The 25,507-nt window shown below is 42.4% G+C and overlaps 2 protein-coding genes across 3 annotated transcripts; one reads left to right on the plus strand and one right to left on the minus strand.

Annotated features, from left to right (window-relative positions):
* Positions 1–3,341: 3,341 nt before the first annotated feature.
* On the minus strand, positions 3,342–7,915 carry LYRM1 (LYR motif containing 1). The gene is made up of 4 exons (XM_042480589.1): positions 7,764–7,915; positions 6,410–6,568; positions 6,062–6,154; positions 3,342–4,042 (listed from the first exon to the last, which is right to left on the minus strand). The coding sequence occupies exons 2-4, from the start codon at positions 6,566–6,568 to the stop codon at positions 3,926–3,928; spliced, it is 369 nt and encodes a 122-aa protein (XP_042336523.1). The 5' UTR covers positions 7,764–7,915; the 3' UTR covers positions 3,342–3,925.
* A 140-nt stretch (positions 7,916–8,055) lies between these two features.
* Positions 8,056–25,501, plus strand: DCUN1D3 (defective in cullin neddylation 1 domain containing 3). 2 transcript variants are annotated; one of them, XM_042438541.1, is made up of 6 exons: positions 8,056–8,115; positions 13,601–13,725; positions 13,840–13,963; positions 21,355–21,546; positions 22,936–23,468; positions 24,472–25,501. In XM_042438541.1, the coding sequence occupies exons 5-6, from the start codon at positions 23,038–23,040 to the stop codon at positions 24,953–24,955; spliced, it is 915 nt and encodes a 304-aa protein (XP_042294475.1). In that variant the 5' UTR covers positions 8,056–8,115; positions 13,601–13,725; positions 13,840–13,963; positions 21,355–21,546; positions 22,936–23,037; the 3' UTR covers positions 24,956–25,501. The 2 variants fall into 2 exon arrangements, with proteins under 2 accessions (XP_042294475.1, XP_042294476.1); XM_042438542.1 differs by lacking the exon at positions 8,056–8,115 and adding an exon at positions 8,171–8,191.
* Positions 25,502–25,507: the final 6 nt, after the last annotated feature.

Raw genomic sequence — 25,507 nt, forward strand, 5'->3', positions numbered from 1 at the left:
CTCTATAGCTTTCCCCATTTGCTCAGACACCATTGTAATGCTTGGTCAGCAACGTGCCCAAGTATCTAAGCAGCCACACAATGTGACCACAATGTTCTGGATGTGTCTGTGGTCACATAAAAGACTTCTTCATGTCAGGATGAGGTGCATATGTTAACATACATTTGGGTGTAACTAGTCATTTTTTTTTAAATACAGCAACTTGCATGTTGTTTGTTTGCCTTATTTAGCTGAAGATTGTCTGAGAGACCCAAGAGATGGAGTGCTTTCCCTGCTCTGCTGAAGGAGAGTCTTAACTGAACCAGTCTCCATCCCTGCTCCCCAAAAAGGGGCTAATATCCTGGGGATCTCTCCTTAATCCAACACTTCCTTGCCCTCTCCCTCCTGGTGCACTTTCATTAATGTCTGGCCATTTCTCTTTCACGGGCAAAACCCTGGCAAGCTGAATCCAACTATTCTGACGATGAGAAAGAGGAGAAGAACTTGTCAGGGCTGTGCATGGCTCTCTCTTTCTACCTTCAGCCCAGCACCAGACCTTGGGCAACTTTGGTGGGAGTGATGTTATCTGGAGGCGGGATGGGAAGTGTGTGTGCCACCACTGCAGGCAGAGATGTGGTGGCAAGAGGACCTTTCCTGAATGTGCAGTGTCTTGGGGAACAGATATGAGATGCTTTTAGGCCTTCGGCTCAGGATACCCAACTGTCAGTTCCTACGGAGTTGTTTCCTCTGCATCCAACAGAGGAAGGGCTGATGATCCAGCAGCAGAGTTAATACCACAGCCATGGCTCTGTTGGCTTCACAAGACTTGCCACTGTATGCCACTGTGGCATACAGATTCTTTTCTTGTCCTCTTTAATCCAGTCAGATCCTCAGTCTAAGGAGATGGGAGAGGGAAGTACTTAGAAAAACCATTACATTTCACAGTGAAATGTTTGTCACGTTTGCTCGTTTGTGACAATAACACGGTCTTGAATACCAGAAGTGCCCAGTTAAATGTCTTAAAAGCTGAGAGGCTTCATGGAGCAAGTAAGCCTTTCGTCTTCTTCCTCCTTGTGCTGATTGTTATGTTCTGAACGCTGTTTTAAAGTTCTCATAATAAGCTTCATATCTGCCAGTCAGTTTTGCATCGGGAGAGGTTTTGTATTTATTAACCCCTGACAGAGACCCACATTTACTGAAGGCACAATGCTGCCAGAAGAGTCAGCTTGTATGATTCTGGGATACCAGGTTTGAGCCCCATTGCACAATAACAGCTGTAACAGAGGTGACAGTGATGCAGCCAGTTTCTCATCCCTTCATTGGCTTCATTAAGGTTCTTTATATGAACTCTGTCGCCACAGTTCAATTGTTAGAATACTGAATTTGTTTTCCCTTGCTAAGGCACAAAACAGGACCAGGTTTTGTTTAACGTAGCTTTAAAACTCCCTAAGAAGCATTCAAGGCCTTTTTTTTTCCCTGAAGGATGCAGTTAATAATTTAGATTAAATGAATCATTTGGTTTCTAAATTTTAGAAGATGCATGTATTAGAGTTGAGTCTCTCTCTGGCTTTGCTTCGCAAACGAAGATTCAGGAAGGACTCATCCCGTGCTTTGTACAAGCGCGTTAGTGACTAAGAAGACCAATTTGGGATAAACAGGTCCAGTTGCAGAAAGCACAGCGGAAAGTCTCCTTGGGTGATGTTTCCAGGTTGTGGTTCTTTCTGTGTTGTCGTTTCTCTTCGAGGCTCGTTTGGCGTGAGCTTTCAAAGAAGACTGCAGCGTCATGGATAGTGCGTCTCCATGCCTCCCGATGCGAGGCCAGGGAGGACCATTGTTGGTGATCTGTCTGGCCACGCCTGAGATGTTGTTTCAGGGAGTCCTTGTATCTCTTCTTTGGGGCGCCCCTCTTACGCTCTTGACCCGTGGCGAGTTCACCACAGAATACTATTTTGGGAAGGCGATGGTCCTCCATCCTAGAAATATGTCCTGCCCAGCGCAGCTGCGTCCTCAATAGCATGGCCTCAATGCTGGTGATCCCTGCTTGCTCAAGGACAGCAATATTTGTCACATAGTCAGTCCAGTGTATATTTAGAATTGTGCGTAAACAGCGCTGATGAAAGCGTTCAAGGAGTTGTAGGTGTTGGCGATAGGTGACCCATGTTTCAGACCCACAGAGGAGAATAGACAGTACAATGGCTCTATACACACTGATTTTTGTACTTTGCCTCAAGTGTTTGTTACTCCAGACTTCGTTTTAATATTTTTTGTTCTGTTTTAGAGTTGAGTAACAGAACAAAAAATATTAAAACGAAATTACATTTTTCCAGGAGCTGACTGTTTTTGGAGGCTCTGTCATTCCTGGGTGGTTCAAGAGAAACCCTTTTTGATTGCTGGACTCCACAATAATAGGTAAGAGTTTGACTCTGCTGCATGCTCCTTGAATTGAATTTTAATAATAGTTAATAATTGTGCTGTACAATTATTATTTTATTGGTTTTTATTATTTTATATTGGTCAATGACTGAATAAACAGATTGATTGATTGCTGGAGCCATCTAGCGAGTTGCTTGCAGAACTGGATGTTCTGCCTGACTTTGTGCTGTACTTAGTTCATCATACTGAGTCAGCAAATGAGGCCATGCAATCCCTTATCACATCCCTTATCACTTAGCCTATCTGTATGCTGCAGTGCAGTATATTTAAGCATTTAGCTGACTCTGGCACAACTCAAAAGATTTAAATAACCTCTGCATCTCCAGTTGTGGTTGAAGGTAAATCTGCATCTCAAGCAGAATGTATATCCATCAGTTTAAGAGTATAAGCACAACAATGGAAGGGAAACTGATCTGTTGATGTGGTCCATGGAAAGGTTAATTCAACTTTCCCATAAATTAATTGCATTCCACAAAGGCAACGTAAGAAAGAAATCTGCCTTAGTAAAGAATACTTGCATACACCCCTCCCCACTTGCCTCCTAAGAACCAGAGTTTGGAAATGTTAGTTTCTGAACTACAGTTCCAAGAATCCCCCAGCCAACATGGGCAATGAGTATGTTGCCTTGAGGGTGCTGGGAGTTGTAGTCCAATAGATAACTTTCCTAAACTCTTGGTAGAATTCTTGGACAGGGTAAGCAAATATAATTTCTGCCTTTACTTAATCCAGGTCTTGTTGACAGATGCTATCATAAAAGCACTGAAGCAGAGTCTATTCACTGTGTCTCCCTACAGTCAAATGAAGGGGCTTTGGCTGGCCTGCATTAACTGCCAAGCCAGGCAAAGGCAACATCACTATGGTGGAAAACCCAAACTTGCTTTGGAAGCAACTGTGCAGTTTCAGATGTGACTCTCAAACCCTGGAAAAGATGTGAGGAATAGTAGCTTTACTTCAAAGGTGACAGAATAAAGATAACAATACAATCTTATACATACATGTCTGCTCAGAAGTATGTTCCACTGAGACTTATTAGACTGCAGCTCATTATTTCATTAGAGTGGGTGACACAAGGAATGAAGACCATGCGACAATCCAGATTACAACTCCCATTATGCTGGATATGACTGCTGGGAGTTGCAGTTCAACAACTTCTGGAACTCTGCATTCTGTACCCTGGGATACACTTTTAAAGTGAAACTGAAACTTTAGTGATGCTGACATTAATTGGAAGTGGACACTATGATACAGCCATCTTCTATGTTAACTCCTGTCAGACTGTCTTCTCCACTTTACATTGTTGTTGATCATAAAGCTTTTTCCTTGTATTAATTAGCCAATGGCTGACTCTTACCAAATCCAATATAGTTTTACTATATCGTGATTCCCTGCCAACTTAGGTCTTGAAGAAATGTGCCAGCAAGTGATAACTCCCCCAGTTTTGTTCACAGTAGGAAGAAGTGAAATGCATCTGCCAAGCAGTCCAGAATGACATGGGCAAAAGTCTGCTGTTGGGTTATGAAACTTCATCATGGGATTTCAAGTAGACTGGTTTGGAAAGCCTCCTCAACTTCTCCTGATGTCGAAAGGCTCGGCCTTGCTGCTGGGCAAGGCCCATGGGAGGCAGATGAATCTGCAGGTACCAAGAAGAAAATGAAATTAATTTATGCCAAACTAGGATTCAGCACTTTTGTTTTGATGTCTCCTGCCCTTCCTTTCTCATGAGGCTTCTAGAGCTGGAAAAAGGACAACCAAAATTGTCAAGGGACTGGAGCCTCCCTGTGAGGAAAAGTTTGGAGCTTTGTGACTTTATTAAGAATGGAAGTTAGGAAAGACACAATAAGGGTGTGTGAAAATGTGTATGGTGTAGAGAAACTGTTGAGAGAAACATTTTCTCCCTTTCTCATACTAGAAACAGGTCATCTACTGACACTGAATGATGCTTAGTTCAGGACAGATAAAAGGAAATATGTCTTAGCATAGCCATTATATACTTGGGAGGTTTTCCACAGGCAAGAGGCTGGTGACTGTGTGAACAGAATGCTGGGTTAGAAATAATTTTATCCAGTATCACTTTTCTTATGCTTAGAACAGAATAGGGTAGCAGACATAGCCACAGTTTGTCAGTTCGGACATCACAATAAACTCTTACATGAATGAGGGCTGGCAAACCATTTTAAACCAAGCTGTCTGAGGAGCTTATCAGACAAAGAAATAAGCCATTTTACCTCTTCCGCATTGAATTCAAGATCTGGGATGCCCCCAGATGTGATCAGACTTAAATCACCACTGATCTATCCACAATACTGCCGCCCAGATAGATCCCAGGTCAAAGGCTTGCTCAGTTGGTACTTTTTCAAAGTTGGAGACTTCAAAAAAAGGCCGGCTGAGCGAGGCTTCAACCCAAGATGTATCCGGGCAGCAGCAGAGATTTAAGTCTAATAACATCCAGCAACATCCCGGATCCTGAATTGAATGCGGAAGAGGTAAGCTGGCTTATTTTTTCATCTGATAAGCTCCTTTATCTTGTTTATCAGCTGTTCACAAAGCAGGCTTATCAATTCAGCCATTTACCATTTCATGTCCTTACTCACAGTTAAGCATGAGTTACAATATGGTGTTAATGGAGATTTACTGTACAGGGTTGCTGCACCGGATGAGTAAGAAGGCTTGTCAAGTGCCTTAAGCATTAAAAACTCTTCACAAGGGAATTGTACAAACTGGAATGGCCTCAGGTTTGAAGGAGCCCACAGCAGAGAGCTCTTTGTGAGCTCCTTCCAACAGTGATGAAGACTACCATTTTGTAAGAATATGTTGAATGGCAAGGCTATTCAGCTATGATCTGTGGGTGAACTATAGCAAGCACTCTGCAAGGATAAGGAAGGAGCAAGCAGAGGCTGATGTCATTAACACTGAGTTGGATCCCAGTTTGCAGAGGATATGTATGATGAATCACTGGTGAATAGTGAACAACCGCTGGCCAACAGTTATCATTTGAGATCTAAACATTTAAGAATCAGTGCTTCACATTAAGTAGATATCAAGTTACCATCCTGATCCTTTAAGCAAAGATGAAAGGCGTAATTTTAACAATTCTTAAAAGAGGGAGACTACTTTGAAGATTAGAAGCCTCAGCCCTGACTCAACTATGACTCACATGGACTTAACTCTGTTTGCAGAATGGCTCCAAGAAAAGCAAATGTGACTCTTCCTCTGCTTATGTCTATGATACAAATCAATGCTGGACTACCATTAGACAGTGTAAGGCTACTAGTAAGGTACCAGTACTAGTAAGGATTATCAGCTGACTTAGGCAGCTGATAGTGGGGTATAGCAGCATTTTCTAAACTCTGGATGTTCTCAGAGAGTGTGCCACATGGGATATCCTGTCTACTATTAGGCAAAGTGATACAAGCCGCCCTAGATAGCAGATTTATGATATATAAAAAGGCAGCAAACTTGCTTATTATTTTAATGTATTTTTACTATGCCTATGGGACGTTCTGCTTCAGTTTCCAGAAAAACTTGAGTGGTTATAAGTACCATACACCTAGAATTGGAGAGGCATCACATGCTGATCTACCTCAGATGGCAAAATGTCTTGGGTCAGCCCTGATAGGAATACGTTCACATTGGAGGCATTCTTACTTACAGGCCTTGGATATGGGATGTGGTAGTGTAGCCCGATCTCTACTCTTGCCTTACACTCTTCTATACATTGTTTAATCAACTCAGGATCCGTTAGCTGTTGAACACACAAAACAGAAGGGGAGAATAAAACACACAATTGCATCAAAATAGCCCTGTACATGAAAATCAAGTTACCTCTAAGAATGTCACTCTTGGTCAACTAAAAAGTATGAACAACATTTGTATAAAGGAGCATGTGTCTATTATCTGGGAGGAAACCTTTCTCCTAGTATCTCTGAACATGGAACCTAAGTTTGAACATGAAGCCATAAGTATTCAGCAACGCACATCATGGCTAGGATAGACTCACATTTTTATTCTTTTGGAATAACGTTTTAGCCTCATTTATAATATACTCTTTCTCTTTCATGGTCTCTTCCATCTGTCCGGATGCCGCCTGCCATTTTTTGGCTATGCGGAATATCTTGCGATAAAGGCCAAGGACTTCTTGATGCGTGATCGGCTGCATCTAAAGAAATGGGGACAAAACCATTGAACATTTGAGTCAAGAGGAAAAACAGGTCCTTCCAAAGAGATGGGACATTTTCACACATGTCCTAATTAGTTTTAAATATTGTATTAGCTCTTACTGAACACAAAAAAGAAGCAAACGAGGCCAGAAAGTACTATTATCTGTTAGGCTGACTGAAAAGGCAGAAACGCCACAACAAACGGCCATTCCCAGAATTCCAGAGCCTTGAGCCATCATGGCAGATATAGGTCCCAAACAGACTGCAGAAATAATAATCCAGTTTGAGACCGCTTTAACTGCCCTGGCTCAGCGCTAGGGAATTCTGGGAACTGTAGTTTATTGTGGCATCAGGGCTCTCCGACAGAGAAGGGTAAATGGTTCACAAAGCTACAGCTCCCAGGGTTCCCTAGCATTGAGCCAGGACAGTTAAAGTGGGTCCAGAATAAATGACCATTCCCAGAATCCTACAGCCTTGAGCCATGGCTGTTAAACAGGATTATTATATTATATTATTATTATTTATTATATTATATAATTGCATATTATAAATATTATAAATTATATAAATTACAGTATAATAAAATAATTAAAATAAATTACATAAATTATAATAAACTAATTATAATAAAATATATACAAATTATAATTAAATAAAATAAAAATTATAATAAATTAAATTATATGTTATATATGATGTATTATAATAAATATATCACAAATTATAAAAATTATATAAATAATTACAAAAAATAATTATAATAAAATATATAAATTATAATAAAATAAAACTATAATAAAATAAAAATTAAAATAAATTATATATTATATATATTATAATAAATATATCATAAATTATAAAAATATATAAATACAATAAAATAATTATTATAAAATAAAAATAACTGCACTTCAGCGCCCCCTAGCGCCTAGGGCAGGAACAACGCATGCGCAGTCCCGCTCCCTATCTTTGCCGAGCCATCTGGACTGTACCAATGTTGCGGCGGGGGTTGGACGGCGGCAAAAGCAACCAACAGCCCCTCCCTCGTTTTAACAACATTTCGCAGGGCCTCTACGGAACACTCCCCTTTCTCTCTCAGCCAGACTACCCCTTCCTAATCGAGGCCCCGCTGTGCCCAGGCAACGTTCCCATCCCCATCGTCCATTAGAGTGGTTCATTCCGACACAAACTTACCTCAGCGTCCAAAGGCTGCGGCAAGGGAAGCTCTGTCCGTTGACGTCATGACGCCACCAGTGGACGCTCTCCCCACCCCCAGAAGTGATGCAGGGGAGCTAACTGGGACTTAGTCCTGGTAGCTGTGCGGTTGACGTCATGACGCCGCGGGTCCCACCTACCGGAAGTGATGCAAGCTGTGGAGAGGGTTGGGGAGGGGCGAAACGGGCATCCCTTTTGCCCTTACGTTGCGTGCGGCGTCAGGGGCGACTCATGGCGCCGCCAGCTGACCTCCCTCCGTAGGCCCCCACCCCCGGAAGTGATGCAGGGAGGCTAAGCCCGACGTGGGAGTCCGTGGCTGTGAGCGCTGGAGGTGAGTGGATTGGACCCTCGCTCTTTCCGTCCTTTTGGGGGCTGCGGGGCTCCGTTGCGGGCGCCTCTCTTCGAAGGTTAGTTGCCCTCAGGTCCAGAACGCGGCGCGGAGGTCGCCCAGTCGAGACCGCGTTGGCTGCCCTGGGAATGCTGGGAACCGTCGCGATTGTGGCCCCAGCGCTCTCACAAAACCTACAGTTCCCACATCCCCAGCTGCATTTAAAGCGGCCCCAAACTAGGCTCTTTCTGCAGTGCGTTCCGTTGTGTGCCTCGCTGAAGCCGCCCCTGGCTTCTGGCGACCCTGGACCCTGGGTTTTCTGGGCAAGGATTGCTCGGAAGAGGCTGGCCATTGGTTCCCCCTGACCTCGGTCTCCAGAAGGGAAGAGTGCAGAGACACAGCCGGGTCAGGGATCGGTCTCTAGGGAGACCTGGTGGCGCCTTTGAGCCCGAAAGGAGGACGTTGGCAGCAGGAGAAGTCCTTCCTCAGATGCCTTTGGTCCAAAGTGAGATGAAGCCCAGGAAAGCGCATGCCACTTTGGCCTCAAAGGCACTGATCCAAGAGCCCAGTCCAACACTCAGATCCCTTGCATCCTCCTTGGTTGGCATCTGCTCTGCCAAAGGCTTCACGCTGAAACACAGCATCCTTCTGAGGTTGCTATTGGCTTACGTGCAAACCGCTTAGAGCAATGGTTTCCCAACCTGTGGGTGGGGACCCCTTTGGGGGTTGAAGGACCCTTTCACAGGGTCACAAAGGCCATCAGAAAACACCTATTTAATTACAGTTAAGAAGTAGCAACGGAAATAATTTCATGGTTGGGGGTCACACAACATGAGGAACGTAGTAAAAGGGTGGCGGCATTAGGAAGGTTGGGAACCACTGGCTTAGAGACTACTTTAGTGCGCTATAAAGGGGTATATAAATCATCATATGAGAATCCTAGAGTTGGAAGGACCCTGGTCCAGTCCAAGCCCATTCTGCCCATGCAGGAACTCTCCATCAAAGCATCCCATCCAGCCTCTGTTTGAAGACCTCTAGGAAGGAGACTCCATTAAACTCCAAGGAAGGAGTGTGTTCCTCTGTCAAACAGCCTTACTCTCAGGAAGTCCTTCTAATGTTGAGCTGGAATCTCTTTCCCTGGAGCTGCATCCATTGCTCCATTACGTTCTGTTCTCTGGAGCAGCAGAAAACAAGCTCCCCCTCCTCAATATGACATCCCTTCAAGTATTTAAACAGGCTTATCTACACCTCTTAACCTTCTCTTCCCCAGGCTAAACATCCCCAGCCCCTCGTCGTTTCCTCATAGGGCTTCATGATTTCTAGACCTTCACCATCTTAGTTGCCCCCTTTGGACACATGGCTCCAGTTTCTCAATGTCCTTTTTGAATTGTGGGGCCCAGAATGGCCACAATTATTATTCCAGGTGAGGCCTGACCAAAGCAGAATGAAGCTGCTGTTGCTATTAAGACGGTTTGTTTAAAGCCCAGTTGGTGCGGAGCTTGCTCACAAGGAAGCTCAACTCGCAGGGACCGAACTCCCAATTAATGTACACCAGCCCTCTTATACATGGATATTTAATAACATGATTCAAGCATCCACAGTTTGAAAATGTTAAAAAATGTCATCAATTTCAAATATCAAACCTTGATTTTCCATTTTTATAAGGGACACCATTTTGCTCTGTCATTATATTTAATGGGACTTGAGCATCCACAGATTTGTTATCCCCGGGGGATCCGGGGACTAAACCCCAGCGGATAACAAGGGTCCACTGTATGTATGGTTGCAAGAAGCCCTTCAAAATATGACTCTGTGTATATCGGGGAGGTTTGTAGCTCCCCACTTCCAGCTAAGCTGGCATTTTCATACATGGTAAATGTAGTACAGTTAAAAGAGTATAACTTTCCTTCCAGACACACAGTTTGACTGAGCGAAAGGGTAACTCCTTGCTCCCCTTCCTTTTGAGGCAACTTATCAAGGGTTCACTGAGAACCCAATTCAGGCTGGGTTATTCATAGAGAAACATTAATTCCAAGGGGTTGCTAACTTTTAATAATGTGATTTCAGTGTGTCATTTGAGCTCGTGAGGACAGGGCTGCCATGTTGTTAGTCTTTAAAGCAGGCGGTATTCATTCGCAATGCACAGCCTCCTCAAAACAGTTCCCTCCACGGCTTTCTCAGACTTTCTGGAATGTGAGTACCATACATATGCAACTATAAGTCGATCTCAAGTATAAGTCGAGGGAAGGTTTTGGGAACCAAATATGGATTTTGATATCTAAGTCGGGGGTAAAACATAAAGGCGTGCAAACAAAGGATCTGAAAAAGGATGAAACAAAAAGGAAATGAGGCCAAAGAACTTAAAAATTCCCTTTGGAAAAACCTAATACTTGTTTTTGTGGTTTGCAGAGTTGCGCTCTTCAAAGATGGATGGGCGAGGTGTGGTTATATGCAATGCACCAGAATATACTCTTGGATATAGCCTTGGATTGAAACAAAACTAGGCCTGTTACAGACAGCCAAAATAAAGCTGCTTAGGGTCTCTTTGGAGGTATGCTGTTTAAATGATGCATGCGTCCTAAGAGTCCAGAAGCGCACCAAAGCCACGCGAGCGTGGCTTTGGTGTGGCTTCTGGACTCTTAGGACGCATGCATCATGAAACATCATACGTCCTCCACTGTGACTCGAAGCAGCTTTATTTTGGCTGTCTGTAACAGGCCTCAGTTTGTTTGTAAGGCGGCTTGTTTCCCCCTGTGGCCCAGGTACAGGATCCACATCTATCACAGTGCGGCTTGTGATAGTTGTCACTGCAGAGTAAAGTAGTACTTGGTGTAACACAGAGAAGATAGTGAAAGTAGGCTTTGCTTTGCAGTACAAGTGAAACAAGAAGTGGGTTTTCCCCAACTGTTGGAAACGTCTTTCCTTCCCTCCTCCCTTTTAATTGGCCGGGTAGGAAACGTGCCGACAAAACGCCACATTCCTGTGTGGTTTGCTTTTCCAGTCATTATTCATATTCTCTTCCTATCTGAAGGGCGTGGAGGCAGCCCTTTAAAAAGCAGCACGCCCTGCCCTTAAGGGATTTAGGGTTTGTGGGAGTACTGAGTTCAGAGGTGTGTTTTTCATGGGAAAAATCAGGTTTATTTTGTTTTAAAAAACCCAGTCTTTCTAATATTCCACATACTGTATATACTCATGTATAAGCCTAGAAATGTAGGTCCACAAATTGACCCCAAAAAACCTGACTCAACTTATCCACAGGTCAATGTAAGTACTGTATCTGAACTCTTATTTAAAAGAAGGAACCATCCCCTGGTGAAAAGCAAGAGTATAATCTGTCCTGGAAGCACTGAACCTCTCTAGTCCCTCATCCATCCAGTCTTAAGAGTTATGTCTGCCGGGATTTTATGGGTCCTTTGACATTGTTTTGCTTTGCTTCATCCTTTAGATCTTTGCTTTGTGCCCCTAAATTTTACCCTCGACTTATCATAGCAAAATGCATTATTTTGGCCCCAAAACTTGCCCTCGGTTTATACAGGAGGTCGACTTATGTAAAAACAAATAGAAACAGTGTAATTGGAAGGGTGTCCTTTTATGAAGCGGAGCGAAGGCTTTCATTATAAGGAAGAGCTGATCTTTCAATATACATTTTAAAATTTAATACGGTGATGATTCAGAAGCTTTAGTGCAGGTTAATCTTTTTCTTCTTCTTCATTTTTTGCAGATAGTAATAGAAGACTTGGTTGTTCAATGAGAAATGGCTAAGAATTGTTGAGCACTGGTTAAGCAAACATTAACTGGAAGCTGTTTCCTTTTACGGCTGCCATTGAGGATCATGTTTGTACTCTTTGGGCAGTTTGACTAAAACAATTGATGCTCTGTCTCTTCCAGTATAGCTTTGGAGTCCAGTGGGATACCTACCCCTTAAGTACTTTGAATATCCAACCACAGAGTTTTTCTAAAGTACCTGGAAGCTGTCCTTTTCTTCCTTGGTTGCCCCACTGTATTAGCTGGACATACAAAGCTCTTAAGGAAGACCTTCAGGTTAATCTTTAGATTGATGTACCATGTTTTATTGTGCTTTACCAGCTGGCATTTCTTTCCCAGTTGGCATTGCATTCTAGTTGTTCTTCCCCATCCCAGGGGAGGGGGGATTTATATACTTAGTAATTTGTGTCACACATTCAGGAGGGGCTGGACTTCTTTGGAGATGTATCTGGAGAGTTGGAGCATGTAGTAGCTGCACACAATTACCATAATTTGTAGGTCAGTTTCATAGATGCACTGGGTGCCAAGTTGCAACAGATACATGCATTGCACAACTATGGCATTTTTGGTTTTGAATTGTTAATCCTGACTAGGCAAACAGACCTTCCTTGCCGCTTAGAGTCACATATGAATGGGCTTTGGAAAGCACACACCTTTCAGGGACCATCTCTGAAACTCCAAATCACAAACACATGGCACTTTTAACACTTGTGTGTGATGGCCTGGCTCTCGGTGTTCTCTGTAGCACTGTCAAATCTACAGTCTTACAAGCGTTGATCTGAGGGGATTACGGGCTCGATGACAACTAGGGCCCAGTGCCCCGTGTTGCTTCTCTTCTCTTCCGTCATGTGACTGTGTGCAACCAGACACTCTCCCATAGAAACTCCCTATCCCTTTTGTTTGCATGCAGAGGCTTCTGATTCCCCCTCCTTTAAAATAGTACAGAAAACTGTTAGGTTTCCCTCTGTAATTTATTTACAGGTCATCCTGTTATTTTATAGACCACCCTATTAAGGGCCTAAATACCCTAAAGGCATCAGATTCTGTCTGATCTTGGAATCTAAGCAGGGTCAGCCAGGTTAGTACTCAGATGGGGGACCACCAACAAATACGAGGTGCTGTAGGCTATAGTTCAGCGGAAATAACTGGAAATATCTCTGAGTATTCCTTGCCTAAGACAACCCTATGAAATTCACTAGGATTGCTCTAAGCTAATAGGTGACTCGAAAGCACATATACTGTACAGGCACACCCTGCTTAAAAATGACAGTTCTCTGAGTGGCTTACTCAGCATAAAAGGGGAGCAGGCTAAAATTTCATAAATGATAACAGAAAACCACGATGGAAGTGGGGGTAAAAAATAAACTACAACAGCTCCAATAGATTAAAACAGATTTAATAATAGGCTTGGAAATGAAAAAGTGAAATGCGTGTATTTCTGGTTGGCCACACAATCCAAAAAGCATCTTGGTATGTATATGAGTGAGTGAGAGAGAGAGAGGCTACCTCATGCCATAATATTCCTGAGTTGCCTGCCTTTGTTTAACCCAGAGCAAGCCATCTCCTACCCCTTGAATGTGTTGGATTACAGCTCCAATCACTTCCAGCCAATACTCAAGGAGTATGGAAGTAGAAGTCGAAAACCTTAGGAGGCCACCACGTTTAGTCTACCCCTAAACTAAGCAGTTCTTTTGCACTTACCCCACTGTTTTTCTCTATCAAGGAAATCAGTAATTTTATCAACACACCCAAGATGTTTGAATTCTGATGTCAGAAACCAGCAAGAATTGAACAGTCGCCAGGAAGAGGAGCATTTGGCAGGATGTCTGCACATCTTTCCACAGTTGGGTTGGTAACATTGGATTCTCACAAGTGGTTATACATTTATCCAAGATTTTTTTTTTACTGTTGATCCAAATCTGTACAATTCCCTGTTTTAAAATAATAATTATGAAACCTTAGGTTCTGGACTTCATGAATATCCAGATGGCCTTTGAAGAACCAGATCCACATCGTTGGGCTCATGGTCTGTGCATTCACTGAGGGAAAAGCACCCCCTTTGGAATACCTTGTCAAAACAAACTGGGTATGTATGCAGAATTAAGACGCTCACACTTGAGCTGGAGTACAGAGTCTCACTCCCCCAGATGTTATCTGGACTTCAGTTCCCAGAGTCCCAGGCAGCATTGGCTAGCAGTCGAGAATGACCCCAATATTGGGACCTACAGCTAGGACCAGTCGAAATGAGTGGAGGAGAGCAGGAGGAACTAGCCCCTTAGCTATGATATGATTTCAAGCACTGCAGTTTTGAAGAGACAGTCCTCCTGCTCAAACATCTTAGTTCTCATGTTGAGTTTGATAGATTAGCAGCTAGCTTTTGATCCACTTGCAAAGCAATAATCTTCATTGTATTGGCTATCAGGTATAGTGGGGATGTTTCTGCTGTTATGGGTTCTTGGTTATACACTTGATATCAGTAAGATGTTTCTGTTATTTCTTCCTACTGCCCCACGCACCCTATAGATCACTGAAAAATGTTGAGTTCTGTATCTTGAAAGTTACATATTAAGTAACTTAAGTGTTACATTTTCTGCACATATTGACTTGCCTGTTTTGGAAGTACAAAGAAAGTAACGTGAAAAGGGGCTAGAAAAATTAATGCCAATTTCCACCTTATCTCTAATTGTTGTTAACTGACTTCAAGTCAGTCCCGACTCATGGCAATCCTGTGGATGAGACTTCTCCAAGACTGCCTATCCTCCACTGCTCTGTTTAGGTCCTTAAATTAATACCCATGACTTCCTTAATGGAGTCCATCCATTTAGCATGTGGTCTTCCTCTATTTCGACATCCCTCCACCTTTCCTAGCATTATTGTCTTTTTCAATAAGTCATGCCTTTTCATGGCATGGCCAAAGTACAACAACCTCATTATCTTGTCTTTGTCTATAGGCACACTATGGGAGCTTTTTTGTGTATTGCTCATAGCACACTTGATGATCTGTTGTGGTACACGGATAGTGCCCTGGCTTGCATTTTGGTTGTTTGTTCCTGTAACAAAAAAAGGTTTTAGTCTTCCTTTGGTGGAACGACATGACATTTTTAAAGTGTTTCTATCTGATTTATGAATACAGTAGATCTAAAAAAAAATCAGGAAAGAATTGTGTAGTGAGGTGGAAATGATAATGCTCAAGGGGAGTCTTGTTGCATGTCACAATTTGCAAGCTGAGAGCATGGCTTCTTGGGTATGGCTAGCTGAGAGTATGGCTTCTTGGGTATGGCTAGTTGAGAGTATGGCTTCTTGGGTATGGCTAGTTGAGAGTATGGCTTAGAATGAGTGTATGTCCATATGTAATATGTTATTGTTAGCTGCCTTTGAGTTGCCTCATGGTGACTGTGTGCATGAGACATCTCCAAGTCCTCCGTAGTCAAATGCTCAGCTCTGGTCCTGAAGGTTCCTTGATTGAATCTAGTCATCTGGCATCTAACTACTGCCTTTTACCTTTCCTAGCATGATTGCTTTTTCTTATGATGTGGCCAAAATACAACAGCCTCAATTTCATCATCTTAGCTTCCAGGCAGAGTTCAGGCTTCATTTGTTCTACGACCCATTTGTTTGTCTTTTTTGGCTGTCCACAGTATCTTCACACTCTTCTGCAGCACCGCATCTCAAATGAGTTGGTTTTCTTTCTGTCTGCTTTCTTCACTGTCCAGCTCTCACATGACTACATGATGATGGGAAATGCTATGGTCCTAACATTAGTGTTCTGTCTGCTTTCTTCACTGTCCAGCTCTCACATGACTACATGATGATGGGAAATGCTATGGTCCTAACATTAGTGTTCAGTTTTATATTTTAGCACTTTTGGATCTTATCTAGTTCTTTCACAGCTGCCCTTCCCATTCCTAGTCTTCTTCTGATTTCTTGACTGCAGTCTCCATTTTGATCAATGTTTGATCCAAGGTAGTGGGAAATCTTTGACAATTTTGATCTCTTCATCATTTAGGATGAATTCATATAGATCTTCTGTGGTCATTATTTTTTGTTTTCTTTATTTTTAGTCTTAAGCCTACTTTAACACTTTTCTTGTATATGTAAATGCAACTCTCGTGATTTCTAGAAATTGGTACTGACACAGATGGGTAATCGGCTTCTGCTAAAAGCTTGTAAGGTGCTCTTGGTGGGTTGCACAAGGCTCTGGTTGTGAAAGGTCTGTTGCTTGTTATCTTGTCCATCTTGTTTCTATCCAGTGCATACTCTCTTCTTCCTTCTGTGCCATCTTGCCATAACGTTCTGCGAAAACCCAAACACTGCAGTTTGGGCAAAACTAGTGTATTTATGTAAATCCGCTTATGCGGAACCTATGGGATATGCATAATTTATCTGGAGCCTGGGATTTGGATTTCTATGGCACATCCAAGGGACCAGCCTCTACACAATGGAGGTGGGGGAGGACAAACTACTTCGTAGAGAAGAGATATCATCAGAGACATGCTCTGTCTGAGAAGGACCTTCACAGTATAACACATGAAAGAGAATTATTTAGCTCTTGGATTATAGTGGCATAAGAAAAGAGATCCTTTAGTGTAGCTAATGCAGAAGGGGAACCGGATAATTACTGTTCTGTCCAGATCTACATTTTGAAACAAAATGTTTGAATAGTTGCTATATGAAAGGCTATGCATGCGGATGGGGGTGTTAAGATGTCTGTTGTAGCATTCCCCTATGTGGTACCATCTTGTTGTTTTGGACTGCAGTTCCCATCAGCCCACTGTATGGTCAGGAATGATGGTGGTTGTAGACTGAAATATCTGGCAGACACAAAGCTAGTTTGTCGAATAAGAAGATTGCAAACTTTCTCTGTCTTCCTGTTTTCCACCACAGGACTAGTTCTAGAGTTGCTGGTGCCTCTCTATAAAAGGTTAGTTTTCCTTAGGTCCAAAACACACTGCAACAATAATCCAGTATAAGACCATTTTAACTGCCCTGGCTCATTGCTAGGGAATCCTGGGAATTGTAGCTTATTGTGCCACCAGAGCTCTCATAACTTTACAGCAAGTACTTTGTTTGGGAGGGATTGCAGCCGCTAGGTCTAGGATGCCTGACTAATGTGTACTTTGTGAGTGAACAAATGAAAAAGGAAGAAGACTGGGAGTTATGTTTAAATTTATCCTGTTTTTCTTGCTGGAATAACTGAAAGCAGAAGGCTTGGGTCTGTTTCGCCAAGGGAACTGTCGGCAAGAGGATTGTGGTGGTGTTTTTGTTGACAGTGGCAGAATGCAAAAGAGTGACTTAAAAGAAGCTTAGACAGTCTTATGTTTCTCTTTCTTTCTTCTTCACTCAGAGCAGTCATCTTTTCCTATTTTTCACTTTGATCTCCATCTGTTTTTAGCAGCTAAATTTGTTCTGTAATTAACATAGCTTGATGGCTTGCAGGGGTGTTGGTTTCCTTTTTTAAAGTGAGATTTTAAAGCTCTTGTATGTGAATTCTTCCCCTTCCTCCCTCATTGTCACATATTTTTAATGAATATAGAGGAACAGGTGTCATCTACTCAGATGCTGATGCAGAAAAAGAGCAACCCCCCTATGAAATCCCACTTCTTTTCCTTTCCCTTATGTGATAAGGGAAAGTGATAAGTCGATGCATTTCATCATGTAGGAATTTACTGTTAAGAGCAACAGTAGCTGAAACAGCTGAGTAACGGGCAAAATTAAATATTATAACACTTAGCTAAACTTTTCTTAGTGCTGGTTCATCTTTCCAATTGGATGTCCTACACAGATATTACTGTATATACTCAACTATAAGTCAGCCGCATGTATAAGTTGAGGGAAGCTTTGGGGGCCAAAGTTATGGATTTTAATATAACCCATGCATAAGTTGAGAGTAAAACTTAGGGACATGTAACAAAGGATGTAAAGGATGAACCAAAGGAAAACAATGCCAAAGAACTTACAAAATTCCAGCAGGGATGACTGTTTCTGCTCATCCTAAAGGCTGGATGGATAAAGGGAATCACAGTAAAGGGTGGATGTGAGATATGTTGGGGAGGTAACCAGGTGCAGGTGAGACTGTGGCCTGTTACAGATTGCCAAAATAAAGCTGCTTTGGGTCTCTTTGGAGGTATGCTGTTTAAATGATGCATGCACCCTATGAATCCGGAAGGTGCACCAAAGCTGCACTCCAGTGCTTAGGAATGGAGTGTGGCTTTGGCGCGACCTCCGGACTCTTAGGACCCATGCATCATTTAAATAGCATACCTCCAAAGAGACCCGAAGCAGCTTCATTTTGGCAGTCTGTAACAGGCCTAAGAAAATGTGCACATGTCAAAAAGGATGAAAAAGCAAAGCAAATGTCAACTACATTAGCATTGATTATAGCCTTTGACTTTAACGTGATAACATTGCCTGGTTTTAAGCCTGAAACCCTGACAAACATATACAAATGTCTTACCCGAAACCTTCAAAGTCAGATTCCTCTCAGCACTCCTTTGAGGAGAAGTGCCAAACAACTGCTACCAATACCATTTTTGCACCCAAGCATTCAAAAAGGTTAGCAGCAGTACTGTGATGGAGAAAGTAGAAGAGGTCAGTCCTTCTTTTAGGCAATCCAGAGCTCTCGCTTTTGACCACTCTATGAAGGAGGATGGGCTAATGAGAGTTGGTGCCCAACTATGTCTGCAGGACCACAGGTTCCATCCTCTTTCTTTAGACGGCAAGATTTGGAAAAGAGCTGTAGAGGTGCTAGTTTAACACTTCCCTTACGGTGATCATTTTGTGTGCTGCCTTTCTGCCAAGTTCAAAAGGAGCATCATGCCACTCTGTGACATCTTTCCTATGAGGCTCGAGCATAGGTGGATTTTCCCTTACGTGGGAGAATCTGGAACGGAGAGGGCCCACTGTACTATCAAAAGCTTTGCTATAGTCTATAAACCATGGGCTGGTTTTCTTTTGAAATTCTTTGGTACACTTCATTATCCAGCATTTGCAATATGATCCCTAATGCCTCTTGCTTTCCTGAATCTTACATGGGCATTGGGCATTTCTAACTTCATATTTTAAACATTTACATTATGCTTTGCTCTTTATATAGCTCTTTACTTGGCACTGAGGAGACCAAGTGGTTAAGCCGTATCAGAAAAAGATGGTTTTTAAAGATATAGGAAATAAGATGAGGTGACATGGGGGGGGGGGAGAGTAAGACACAAAATACAACACAACATTTTATGCCCAGGTTGTCGTTAGAACACATACTTTGCATGAGGAAAGGCTCCAGGTTCAAACCCCCCCCCCAGCATGACCAAGTAGGGCTGGGATAGCAATGGCAATTCACCACTTTTCACCTCTTGGCAGAATAATGGTTTCCCCAACACTCAGAAAGCCCTTGATATTCTTTGCACTTTGCAAAGTCCTTTTGAGAATTATTCTGCAGAAAACCCAGTTTTTGCACAGAAGATATGTTTCCTTTAAAGCATAATTCCCCAAGAGACTTTGCAAAATGCGACTTGTTTCTCAAGACCTGTGCAGAAGTCTTCATTTTTCCCATGATGGGGAGAAAACTATAAAACCTGTTTGTCACTGCATTCTTAGGCTGGGAAAACTATCTGAAAGCTCTAGGAACCGACCAGTCCGGTAAGACTTGATGGCATAAGCCAGATGGACCAGTGGCCTGACTTGATACAAAGCCTCTTTCTGTTTATTTCTGCTCATTCGTGTTGTCAGAGTGAATGCTTAGTTATAAACAAGCAGAGCTTGGATAGTCCTGGTCTCTATTTTGTCCTATATGTGTATCTTAGACATTCAGCAAATGCATTTCCCCTTTCTCCCAGAACATTAGTCTTCCAGATATATTTTTGAACATAGACTTCTTTCCTGCTTTGCTCTTCCTTTTTCTTCCCTCCCCTCCTCCAGGTCTGTTGCTATTTATGGATAAATATCCACAGGGCTGCGATGCAACCTGATTACAGAACAACTTGTAACACAACTGATTCCAAAATAGTCTGGGAGAGTTTGCTGTTGTCTGTTAACAACAGATGCTCAAATTGCTGGCACCTGGTACCCAGCAGCATGTTTACAGGCCAGCATAGGTAACCAAGTGAACAGAACTTTTCTCTTCTTTGGCATGTCAATTGACTCTCTGCAAAACAGGTTGGAGGTGTGTTGAAAGTAGGTTTGTGCAGTCTTCTGTTTTCTATTATTCAAGTGAGATTGGATGCAATCTCTATAGCTAGCATCATCATCATCATCATTTTCATTTTGATTTATATTGCACCTTTCCTCATCAGAGTTCAGGACAGCAAACAGTCGATTTAATTCACTTAATTATAAGGCCAAATATTTGCTACAATACAGTAAAGCAGTGTGGTTCCCAAACTTTGATCCTCCAGATGTTTTTGGACTTCAGCTCCCACAATTCCAGACTGGGGCTTCTGGGAGTTGAAGTCCAAACACTTGGAGAGCCAAAGTTTGGGAATCAGTGCAGTAAAGCAAAGCAAAGAAACAGCTGTAAAGACAAATCAGATACTTGCTTATTCTCTGAAAACCTATTCAGATAGATGGTGCTTAAAAGCAAAAAGTGTGGGAAACATATCTAACAGAAGGGAGTTAACCACAGACAAACACACACAACCCCAGCCCCAAACCCTGCCACTTACAAATATGTACATGGAGGTAGGGAAAGTTTCTTCTTGACTGCAGCTACCAGAATTGTTTACCTAGAGGATTCTGGGAATTTTGACTGAAAAAAATAAACTTTCAAAGTCTGGAAATGGGAGCTTTCTTCTTCTTTTATATAAATAATCTTTATTGCTGTTATTAAAACAAATAAAATAGCAATTGTACAATACAATCTTATACATTGTGGATCTTCTATTTTGCATTTACTCTATTTTGCATCTTGTGTATATTTTTTACTAGTAATGCTGCATTTCACCATATAGTGGGAAGAAGACACTGAAAGTGAGAACTCCTGCAGAGTTTAGTGGTCTCTCAGCTAGTAGCCTCTTACATCAAGGAAGATGTTTTGTGAATGTTTTTCACTCCCTGTTTTGAATGCAATGAAAGAATAGGACCACGTTTATTTTAAAAGACTAACTACTTTGCTTTTCATAGGTCCCAGACTACTTTACAGTATGATTATTCAGTGTAATGATTAATATTAAACCTAAAAAGCAGTAAGAGAAGTAAAACAGTAGAAATGGCACCAGGCACATTTTCAAAAAGTAGTATGTACTTCAAGGAGGAAAATATGATGAAGCTCTTTAAAGGCATGTCAAAGGCCTGGGATATTATATCTAATATTGGTGGCATTGCAAAACCTCTGTGTGAGACATCTTGGTCATGACAGTGTTCTTCTGTGGTTTGGTGTCTGAACAAATACGAATAGCTGGCCAACGTACAAACCTGCTAGGAGTTAGACTGCAGCTGGTATGCAGTAGTTGTGTATATGAGGCCTAACGTTGTTACTTTCTTTTGCAGGAGAAAGTTGAATTTACATGTTGCTTCACGGCAGCCACTCATGCTTCTGACTCACAGAGCCCTTCATTTTCCTCCTGGGATTTTGTAAGCCCTTTCCCTGTTTTCCATAGCAGTCCACAGAGAGACCTAGATGCTTGGGAGCAGAGTGGGGCTAAATGGTGCAATCCCTTGCCGCGTTTTGGAGGACATTGTGTAAGTTGTCTTTGTTTTTCTTATATATGCCATGCATGGGGTGTAGTGTAGAACTGTGACCCTTTATTGCTTGCAAAGGATGTTTCTGTACAGTAGTTTCTCCCACATTTGGTGTCTTCCAGATGGGCTGGGTGACAAATCTCACTATTCTCAGTTACTATGGTTAGCAGTGCCATTTGGAGAGCACCACGTATAACATGTGGTTTGGGTCATCGTGCAGCCTCTGGGCTGCACATTTCCCACCCTCTCGTCGACAGGTCTTAGGGTCACACTTGGCTGAAAGGACAGGCTGCCATCTCAGCCCAAACTCTGCATCATTTTAAAATTGTAACACTTCCTTTTTTATGAGACTCAGCCATAACTTCATCTCAAGGGCAAACAACATAGGTACCCTCACTGCTTTAGCACACAGAAGCATATACATATTGGTCCCCATAATATGTTCTAACAGCTTCTAAAATTAGTGGGGAGAGATTACTGTATTATTGGTTATTATCACTCTTTCCTTGGCAACTCTTTCAAGCATATTTTAAAAGAGCCTAGATTTTCACTGTAAAATCCAAAATGTGCAAGAGTGATGGAAGAGAAAATGTGGTGACTGGAGCCAGAAGTCCTAACTTGGCAGTAGACTGATACACATTATCGTATCTTGTATGTTTAAGTATTAAAATGCATTTATGGCTTTTTAATAGCTTCCAGAGAGGAGGGAGAGGGAATATTCTTAGTCAGAGTAGTAGGCCTTGACAAGTTCTACACATGAATCAACCTCTTTGTAACCTTATGTTATGGAAAGAATTTTAGGAATTTCCTTTTATTAGCTGTGTTGCTTTCTTAGCAAAGCTGGGAAACTTTGCTTGCTTTGTCTAGGGGTGCTTCCAGGTGAAAATGTTTTTTTTTTGCCCAAGGAAAGGGGGTGGGGAAGACATGATTAGGTATGGATGTGTGGTCCAAATATTGTTTGCCCTATTATGCAGTGCACAGTGTGAACCACCTCCTTTTGATGGGGAAACAGCATGGAACATAAGAGCCTATAGCCCAGGCTAAGCTACCAATAAACTGTCCAAGTTGTTGCTTATTTAAGGCCACTGATAAAACAACATGCCAATCCAATGGGTGTATTTTGGGAACCTAAGTGTATCCAATTCATGGAGAAGACTGCACATTAGGAAAATGCCACAATCGAGTTGGCAGTATACCTGCTTTGTATCTGGCTGAAGTTAATGAGGTCTTCTAGATGCTTTTTGGCCACCAAGAGTTCCAGCAGCCTTTGTTAACATAGCCAGTGGTGAAGAGTATTGGGAACTGCAATTGAAGAATGTGTAAGGTGCTGCACAATGCTTACCTCTGATTTAGAACCTTCTTTCTTTTTCCTCATCCGGTTTTCCCTAGATTGCTTGACTGTCGCTGGTGGCATGTTGAGGCCCGCTGAGCAGCGGTGGAGTGGGTGTGCGATAGCAAGAGGCCTGCTCTAACAGCCAGGCGTGCAACAATATGGGCCAGTGCGTCACCAAGTGCAAGAATCCATCATCCACCCTTGGCAGCAAAAATGGTGATCGAGAGTCAAGTGGCAAGACTCACGGCAAGCGCAGCACAATCTACAAAGAGGAGCACAGCACAGGAAGTGGGAAATCTTCTGGTGACATCCTTGTTAATGGGACTAAGAAGATGGAGGCTGCTGTAGAATCCAGCCAGCTTCCCACTTCCTCTGGGGACTTCAAAAAAGAACCTGTTTCTGGCATGGAGGAGTCATCTCTCCACAGAACTGAGGAATTATTTAGGAGATACAAAGATGAGCGAGAAGATGCCATATTAGAGGAGGGCATGGAGCGCTTTTGTAATGACCTCTGTGTTGACCCCACCGAATTCAAAGTGCTAGTCCTGGCATGGAAATTCCAAGCGGCGACCATGTGCAAATTCACAAGGTTAGTCTGTGTGTCATTTGAAGAATCTTGTCCAGTTCAAGCTATTGATGTTGATATTTTTAGCTTCACCTGCATCTAGGCTAGGACCTTACTACCCAGTGCAGACGTTCTGTGTTCCTTGCAGATGGTCTTTAATGTGTGGGACAGTCACCAGTGACATCCTATACCTATCAATGGAAGCAGTACTGTACTATCACCATCTCAGAATCCTACTGCTTTATGCTGCTGTGTGTTGAACCCTGCTTGGTATTTAACACCTTGTCTGCTCACCATCAGTGGTCAGTAATTTCACGGAAGTGAGGAGGCTTGCTGAAGATTGCGAGATAACTCTATTCCTCCTCTGTCGCTTTTTTTTCATGACCAGCAGATAAATCAGCAAAGTGATGTAGGAGGAATGGCTCAGACCATCCATTCCCTGCCATTCCCTTTACAGTAGAAAGCATTAAAAAGAACAAAGAAAAAAGCAGGCCACATTAACACTGCTAGTAGCTTTTGGAGAGGAGCCCTTAGGCCAGATTTCAAAGGCCCAAAGTTTGTTAAGTATCACTCTGTTGTGAGGACGAGTGAGATAGCTGCTTCAGGTAGTACAGGCCTGTGGAAGGACAGCAGTAGCAACCTCTTGAACTCTTCTCCCTGTTGTTTCTCTTGTTGGGAGGATGGAGCCTAGACGAGATCATTTATGATCATATAAATTAGTTTGCTATTAAAATAGGCATGCTTCCCTCACTTGACGGATTGAAGGTTTTGTTTGTTTGCGTGCTTGTTTTTCTTCACATCTATTAATCTATATTTAGCTGGGATTTACCATTTTGGTTACCTTAGCTCCCCAAACTGTGACTCTGTTTTGGTACAGTTCAGGCACATTATTTGACATGGACCCATTCACAGCCATAGTAACCACAATACATTCTGGGGAAAGGGGGAGAGGAGAGTTTTGTGCCTGTGCTTTTGTGGTGTTTGACGAAGCCACAGTATAACTGGTCTCTCTTTTTTCCTTCAACAGAACGGAATTCTTTGAGGGCTGCAAAGCAATAAACGCGGACAGCATTGATGGGATTTGTGCCCGATTTCCCAGCCTCTTAAACGAAGCCAAACAAGAGGATAAGTTCAAGGATCTCTACCGTTTTACTTTTCAATTTGGCCTGGACTCCGAAGAGGGGCAGAGGTCACTGCACCGAGAAATAGCCATTGCTCTCTGGAAACTGGTCTTCACGCAAAACAAGCCCCCCATATTGGACCAGTGGTTACACTTCTTGAACGAGAACCCCTCAGGAATCAAGGGAATCTCCCGGGACACGTGGAACATGTTCCTAAATTTTACTCAGGTCATTGGGCCAGACCTTAGCAATTACAGTGAAGATGAGGCTTGGCCCAGTCTCTTTGATACCTTTGTGGAATGGGAAATGGAGCGGCGAAAGAAGGAAGAAGACACCAAATGTGTTGCAGCTTCACAGACAGTGGATCTGTGTGTAGACCGTGATACTTAGCAGCCTTTTAACTTAGCTGCTGCCTCCTGTTAACCGTTCTTGACCTGTAAGCTCTGGACTCCTCTGGAATTTACAGATGCTCCAGATTTTTCTACTTTCCACCTTTCTCTGCCTTGTATTTCGAAAGGGCTCTAAAATGCTGTATCTATATTTTAGGCACTTTCTTTACATTTGGGGTTATTCCTGTTTCTTCTTTTCCTGAAATGTTTGACCCTGGCTGCAAGTTAAATGAATTTTTTTTTAAAAGTTTGAAATTTGGTATAATTACGTCTTGATGTCGGTTACACAACTTTTTTTTAAAAGGTTTTTTTGTTTTTGTTTTGGGGTATTTTTGGGGTGAGGTTAAATTAACATCGCTAAATTATACCGTTGCCAGATTGAAGTTCTGCAGATCCGCATCTTTTTTTAATGTTTTCAGGGCAGGTCTATACTGTGTGTAGTGCTGTTTACATTATTGAATTTTTTTTAAATATTGTGATAATTTTAAGATTTATACCATGAGTTCATAACAGTGTTAACTGTTAACTACAAATGCATTTAATTCCCAGGTAA

Source organism: Sceloporus undulatus, chromosome 8 (assembly GCF_019175285.1).
Source record: "Sceloporus undulatus isolate JIND9_A2432 ecotype Alabama chromosome 8, SceUnd_v1.1, whole genome shotgun sequence".
In the NCBI taxonomy this organism is placed as follows: domain Eukaryota; kingdom Metazoa; phylum Chordata; class Lepidosauria; order Squamata; family Phrynosomatidae; genus Sceloporus; species Sceloporus undulatus.